The 8,195-nt window shown below is 30.6% G+C and overlaps 1 protein-coding gene across 2 annotated transcripts; it reads right to left on the reverse strand.

The window, feature by feature from the left end:
* Positions 1-4,690: 4,690 nt before the first annotated feature.
* On the reverse strand, positions 4,691-7,001 carry LOC115698011 (LOB domain-containing protein 12-like). Of its 2 annotated transcripts, XM_030625191.2 has the most exons (3): positions 6,787-7,001; positions 6,030-6,067; positions 4,691-5,723 (listed from the first exon to the last, which is right to left on the reverse strand). In XM_030625191.2, the coding sequence occupies exon 3, from the start codon at positions 5,684-5,686 to the stop codon at positions 4,805-4,807; it is 882 nt and encodes a 293-aa protein (XP_030481051.1). In that variant the 5' UTR covers positions 5,687-5,723; positions 6,030-6,067; positions 6,787-7,001; the 3' UTR covers positions 4,691-4,804. The 2 variants fall into 2 exon arrangements, with proteins under 2 accessions (XP_030481051.1, XP_060975001.1); XM_061119018.1 differs by lacking the exon at positions 6,030-6,067 and having other exon boundaries at positions 6,787-6,867.
* Positions 7,002-8,195: the final 1,194 nt, after the last annotated feature.

The following is an 8,195-nucleotide window of genomic DNA, read 5'->3' on the forward strand; positions in this document are numbered from 1 at the left end:
AAGATTCGATCTCGTATGCTTGCTTCGCAAAGTAGACAAAAAAGCTACGCTGATCCAAAGCGTAGGGATATCGAATTTCAAGTGGGAGACTCTGTATTTCTTCGAATATCACCTATAAAAGGGGTGCGTAGATTTGGAAAGAAAGGAAAGTTGAGCCCTAGATACATTGGTCCTTTTGAGATACTGGGGCGGATAGGACAGGTGGCCTATCGATTAGCTTTACCACCCGCGTTATCCGGGGTGCATAATGTCTTCCATATCTCTATGTTGAGAAAGTACGTGTCAGATCCGACACATGTTTTGAGTTACGATGATATTGAGCTCCAGACAGACTTATCTTATAATGAACAACCTATCCAGATTTTAGACAGAAAGGAGAAAGTACTTCGAAATAAAACGATCCCTCTGGTTAAAGTCCTATGGAGGAATAGTAAAGTTGAGGAAGCGACTTGGGAATTAGAGTCACAGATAAGGGAGTTGTATCCCGAGTTATTCAGGTAAATTTCGAGGACGAAATTCTTATAAGGAGGGGATGGTTGTAATATCCCAATAAGCTTAATAATTAATAATTAGGGTTTATATTTATATTATGAGTTAACCAAGTAATGAGTGGGATGATAATCCAACTAATTTAGTTCAACATAAAATTTTAAATTTGCTATAAGTGGATAAATAAGCGTGATTTTTAAATTACGGAGATTTATATAGTATGCGTGAATGTAATATGAACTATATGTGGAATAAAAATATTTTCAGGTTTGACAACCTTGGAGACTCGATCGGGGGCTAGAAATGTCATAACAGGCTTAATTGATAGAATTAATGAGAATATTTTGATAAGTTGATAATATAGGTATTGGGATAATTAGGAGTATGTAGAATTTAATGTAGCGCTCTAGAAGTAAAAGTTTCTTAGTAACTAAGAAATAATAAAATAATTATTAATAATAAAATTTTTATTAATATTATATTATTATATATTATTATTATTATTATTATTAACGTTAAAAAGAAAATTTGAATACGTATATATATATATTATTAAGTTATATATATAACTTATCAGAGAACAGAGAGACGAACCCTCGTTTCTCCCCTTCAATCAAATTTTCTCCTTTTATATCCATTTTCTTTGATTTTCATCCAAAACATAGCGATCTAAGCTCCGGTAGTAGCAGGATAGCGAATTCTCAGAGCGGAGAAGCTTAAGGTAAGGTTTAATTTCGTTTTAAGTTTAATAACAATTGGTTTCGTATAGGGGTTTTGTGAATTAGAATAGTTATGAAGGTTCTGACCTTATAGGATTGTTCTCGGGTAGTCATGGGACTAGTTCCGATGTTTTCTTGTTGAAATTGAAGTAGTTTTGGGTTAGAAATCGAGTTTGGAACTTTTTAAAGCTTAGTCCGAGCGTTAATGGCGTTTTCCATTTAAGGGCTCGATTTTAACTTCTGTTACATAAGAATGATAGTATTCATGGTATATATGTGCCCTGTGAAGTTTGGAGTGATTTGGATAAGTTTTGGTAGTGTTTCGGTGAGTGCGAAAATTGAGATTTTCGTGTTTCATAGTTTTTAGAAATTCATAAGAGATCAGAAATCGTATTTTTATCATAACTTTTCACTCGGGTGTCTATTTTGGACGTTCTATATACCGTTTCGAAGCTTGCGACGAGCTCTACAATATGGTGTATATTTTAGAGCCAAAATATAAGTTTTATTTTAGTGTATTATACCACAGAGTTTGGTAGAAAATCCTAGATTGTCTTACGCGAGTGTTAAGTGGTGTTTTGGGATAAACACTTATTGATTTACTATTGTTATGACATAGGGCCCGAGATTATCGATCGTTCTCCAAGCAGGTCGGCCAACATACCTGATCCGAAACTTGAGGTAAGAAAAGTATAATGTACCACATGGCATGACATGTTCTGAAATTACCGATTGTCTGATTAGGCAATGATAATGTAATGATACTATAGACACGATATATGGGCTCACCTGATTAGGTGATGCAATACATTTGGCGACGTACCAGGCAAAGGTACGGGCGTCAGTGGCATATGATGAGTACCGAGCGTAGGTACGAGATCGTCTGATTAGGCGATGCGATATATTAGCGTCAAGTTGTGGCACGGGCTCACCTGATTAGGTGATGCAATGATATTATATATGATATTGCATTATGACACGGGCTTGCTTGATTAGGCAATACAAATATATGAGCATATCTGTTTCTATGCATGTGATTGATTATATTACCTACTGTTGAATGTTATAGTTTAATCATTTTGTGATAATGAAATGTATAATTAGCTATTTAATGTATCCTTCTTTATTACTTTTCTTGCTGAGTCTATGTGACTCACGGGTGCTTTGTGGCGCAGGTAAGGGCAAGGCAAAGTTAGAACAACCATGAGATGGCGATCTTCTCCAGCAATGTACATATTGACCCCACCAGCTTGCGTGTTGAGTTGACAGGAGTTGTTTTAGACTGGCTGTGTCTTGTGTCTGCTGTATTTTGAATTGTATTTTGAACTGTTGTTGTATATCATCTTTTGGATAAATCTTTTATAACAGGGATTTCCAGAACTCCTTTTTACTGCCGTTATAATGTCCGTTTTTAGTATTTTATTTTAGTCAAGTTTTTATTATCCTCACAGTTTTTAATAATTAATTACTATATTAGTATTAAACTAGTTTTATAAATTCACACGTGGCGTTCCTATAGATTAGGGCGTTACACACATAATCAGATTAATTAGTGCTAAGTGTCCCACTAATCCCATGTCTAAGTATAACGATCATTACATGAAACTTTTGACTGTGAATTTAAGACCTAGAATGGGTTAGGTCAAGTTGTTGATTGATTTACCATTATTGTGATATAGGGCTGAGATCGTCGGGTGTTTCTCCACTCGGGTTGCCCGACATGCATGGATTTGGATTAGAGGTAAGGAACGTTCAATTGTAACACATAGCATGTCATGTTGGCATACAATTATTACTGTTTATAAGACACGATCATTACCGTTATGTGAGAAAAGTCATGGCTATAAATTGAAACCGTTGTTAGGTTTCTTACTTGTCGGTTATCTCATTAGGTAATGATAGTGACATTTGGATGTCGAGTTAGATATCAGAGTTGTCTTATGAGACAACAATAATAATATTTGGATGTTGGATTAAGTATCATGGTTCTCTTATTAGACAATAATAAGAATGGTTACTTTATAAAGTAACAGATATGACTTGTCTTATTAGACAAGTATTTGTACATTACCTAATGTTTATATACCTGTGATTACTTGATTGTGATTATTTGAGTTTAAGTGGATGATATTTATGTACTGATTTGTGATATTATGTTATTACTTTTCTTGTCGAATCTTTGTGACTCACAAGTGCTATATGGTGTAGGTAAGAGATAAGAAACATTTGGTCAGTCGTGAGTCAGGGATCTTCTCCAGCAAATGTACATATAAGCTTATTTAGCAAGTAGAGACGAGTTGTCAGGATTCATATTTAACAATGTTCTGAAGTTTAATGTATATTTTGTTAAAAATAAAGTAATGGAATCTTTTGTAATATTTTGAAAGAGAATTCCCGATCTTATAAAAGTTATGCCAAGAAATTTTATGTTTCAAAATTAGTTAGCAAGATTTTAATTAAATCACAATTTTACTTAAACTGTTAGTTTATTATTATAAACTAATTTATAAAAGTACACACGTGGCGTCTTTATGGGATAGGGCATTACACGAATCGAATCTCGAACCTTGGACCCAGCCTGGATATGTACCCCAGATCGTGACTTGACTCGGGACCTGGACCGGACTAGAACCGGACCGAACCCCGAACCCAGACCCAACCTAGAATTAGTGTTGTGGTCGAGTTTATTGAAAATATATTGTAACTTTACACAACTTATTAATAAAAATCAATACCAAACATAGCATTGTATTAAATAATACTAATACAATACTATACAATCCAACATAATACAATACAATATGATGTACCAAATGAGCCTTAGTGTCTTAACATATGGTTGGTCTTATCATTTTTTTAATTATTATTTAAACAATGGGATTGTTATCCAATTTTTATTGGAAGATAGTCATTAGTAGGACTCATTTGGTTTGAAAACCTAATATATTTACAACAACATAAAAATAATAACTATTAGGGGTATGTCATATCATATATAGGGTTATAAAAATATGTTTTGGTATTTTTGGCTACATATATAAGTAATATAATTTTTTTTTTACAATACACGTCCTTAAAAGGAGTCTACTGATGTACTCTCTATTTATTTCGGTATTTGAATTTTTTAGTCTAATTCTTTTCATGGTCGTCTACATTTTAATTATTTAAGACATCCTGCAAAATTTTTAAACAGTCTATTTCATACGCAAATAAAATAAAAGAGTCTCGCGTATAATAAACTTTTTGAACCTTATTTTTGAATCTCTCAAAATTTTACAGGATGCTTAAATAACTACAACATAGACGAGCATGAAAAAATTTAGAATAAAAAGTTTTCTTAGATGTCGAAACATAAAGGGGTGCATCAATAAACCCGTAAGTAGTGCACTATAAAACTATCCAATATATAATATATGGCCTTCAATTATTTCATCCAAAAAGATATATATTCATCAAATCTTAAAGAATAAATTAAATGAATATGATAATTAATTGTAAATAAATGAAAAAAAAATATGAATGAATGAAAAATATTGCAGAGAAATAATACTAATTAAGTATAAACATTATAAAAAAAAATAGCTATATAATTAAGCTCAACTCTCCTCAGCTTCTGAATTGTGTTGAGATTGGAGCAAGAGCTGTGATTGAAGTTGATAGTCAAGAGAATTGTGATTTAGTACGGTTGTTTGGTGTGGTTGCATCTGAGTAGTACTATTGAAAATGTTATTATTAAAGCTTCCTTGTAGACTTAAAGTAGGAGACATAACACCACCACCACCAACAGCACTAGGAGAGCCACTACCACCGCCGCCGCCACCACCACCGCCGCCACTACTGCTCATTTGATTATTATTAAACCCGCAGCCAATGCCAACTCCTATGTCTCCAATTGAAGCAGTCACTCCCATGTGATCAAAGCCATTATTATTGTTGAACCTCATTTGATGTTGTTGATGAGCAGCATTGTTGTCAACAAAAATTGGATGTTGCAAATGATGATTATTATTATTATTGGTTGGATCTTGAATCATGAACTGTTGGTGTTGCCGGCCCATATTGGGAATATTTGTGGGAATTCCCAACATGGGTGGCATTGGGGAGAGGCTATAGGATGGTATCATCATTGCTTGAGGGCCAATGTAGGCCTCAAGCTCTTTCCTGGCCGAGTGAAGCTCGGTCTGGACTTGTTTGAGGCGGTTGTGTAGGACAGAGATGAAACCTACACAACCGTAGACTGGATCACGTATACGAGCTTGTGCCTCGTAGGCTAGGGAGACCACAGCTTCCTCACGGTGAGCTACCGCGAGCTCGTTGAGGATCTTGGCCACATTACTCGCGCCATAAACCTTATGGACACATGCAAACTTTTGTGGTTGATCAGGAGGGAAGTATGGTGCAAATACACACTCTAAAGTGCATTTCCTTCTTAAAAATTTGCATGCAGCACATGGTGAATGAGAGCTTGAAGATGACATTTAATTTGCTTCTATGTCACTTGTTTATTCACCAAGACTAAAGAAGAACATAAAAAAGTTAATGACAATATACTTTAAGAAAATTATGATAAAAAAAGAAAAATAAAAGTACTATTATTGCATCAACTTTGGATGCATACACTTTTTGTTTGAAATAAGTCTCTTTGCAAGTTGCATACAAGCCTTTATAAACATATATATATATATATATATATATATATATATTTATAACCTTAATTTTTATTGCTAATGGATTAAAATAAACATAGCCTGATCTTGTGTGGAATTGTTATTGTCACAAGCTTATTATATTCATACTATATTATAATTTAAGATATTTTACCTTGAACTCGACAATTCAAAAGAACAAATTCAGGTTCTCTGGAAAAAAATGAAATGTAACATTATTAAGCAACTAAGTAATATTAGTATAGATAGTAATGGTTACACATAATATTCTCATAAACACAATTATGTTAAAAAATGTTAATTAATAATATTAAATTTTTAAATAAGATCTAATTAAGTGAGAAATCCAAACTCAGAAGCACAAAAATCAAATAATAATAATTTTTTTATGATGCTTCAGAAAATGATCTTTCAATCTTTTATATTTAGGGTTTTTTTTTTGTGTGAATTTGATCATCCTATAATAACTCAAACTCATCTTAAAAAACAAATCAAAGCTATATATTCACCATTTTTATAAAAAAAAAAATTGTTCATGAGATTATATAAGTAATACATATAGCAAATGTTGCATGCTTACAATAATCAATATTTCATGTTTTAATAATAGCCAATAAATCTCCAAAAACACACCATGTTTATATATGAAAATCTGAAGAAAAAGAATTGAAGAATTAATAGGTGTCTATATAGTACATATTCATTTTTTTTTTCCAAAAACAAAATTGTCGATGAATGAATAGAAGTAATATATAACAACAATGATATTTATATGTTCACAATAATCTAGATTAATAACTTAACAAAAGCCATTAAAGATATACATAACAAGTTTATATATATAAAAAAATACAATTAATAGGTGATGTGATGAGAAGGTTTAAAGTATATTTAATTTGAAATGTAATCACCTTGTAATTAATGGAAGTGTGATAATGAAACACTAATTGGTTGAGTTTCCATGGGATCTTCTCTCGATCCCCGTCTTCATATTTTCAGGTTGACAGATTTTAATTAAAGGTTTGTAATCATATTTTCCAATTTATATATATGTAGTGTTTTCATATTAATAATATTTCTTTAGGTCAAAGAATAATTCTATGGATTATTAATTCATAATTGAATTAGTCAACATCTGTTTTGTTATTTGTTATTTGTTATATACACCTTTCTATTTTTATCCCTCTATTTTAGATGTAAATAATGTTGTAATTGTGAGGAATAAAAAGGTTTGTGTTGTTACTTTCTTCTATAAACAATCATTCTATTAATTTTATTTATTTATTTTGAGAAATTATATTATTTTATTGTTAGTTATTGACCAATTTCAATTATGAAAGTGAAAAAGAAAATTTGCTTTAAGTATAATTAAGTTAGTGTGAGGTTTATATTGCATAATTAATTTATATATATTTTAATATCAATAAATTGTAAAGTACATGTATTGTAATTGCAGATTATTATTTATGTATTTTAGGGTTGTGATATATACCTTTTAGTTTATTGAAATTGCAGGCCTAGTTTTATTAAGAGTGTATTTATGGAGTGTATTGGTTAAGAAATGAATGAATGAATAAATAAATAAATAAAAGAACAATTCTCTCCATTTTTCTCATTTTTTATCTCTTTTCTTTACATTGTAATATATAATATATATATTTTAATTTTATAACATGTCACTATGTGAAGGAATTATTAATTATTATTATGACACTATTTTTTTCTCATTGTTAGTTAGTTTCATAGCTTATTTCTAAATTATAGGTATTATTAGTTATTGATGAAGTGGTTCCAATTTCGAGAATTGGTTATGATGATAATTGAAAGAAATTTTGTATTTCAAACTTATGAATTTTTTGGCCATCTGGATGGATGATATAAATATTATTTGAATTTCACATGTTGTGTGATAATCATGTAATTAAAGCCACACATATATAGCATTACTAGAAGTGGAATGTGTTATATTATTTAATAATACATTGATTAAAATATGAATATATATTATTATGGTAGGGATTGGGTATTTTACCTATATCAATATGGATAGTGATTTATAGCCCTTGATTTAATCTAATGGCTCAAATCAACTCTTGAAAACTACACCAAAATTAATATATTTTTTTAGTTATAATTAATCTTTAATATTATTAATTGTGGGTTCAACTAACAAACTCCAAACCTAATATTTTTATCTTTTTATATTATTTCTACTTAAAATTTAATTTTAATTATATTTTTTTTTATTTCAAATTTACATAAAAATATCTTAATTAAATTTATTTTTAAAACAATAATTATACTTATAAAAGCTTATAAC

This window comes from Cannabis sativa, chromosome 7 (assembly GCF_029168945.1).
Source record: "Cannabis sativa cultivar Pink pepper isolate KNU-18-1 chromosome 7, ASM2916894v1, whole genome shotgun sequence".
NCBI classification, from domain to species: domain Eukaryota; kingdom Viridiplantae; phylum Streptophyta; class Magnoliopsida; order Rosales; family Cannabaceae; genus Cannabis; species Cannabis sativa.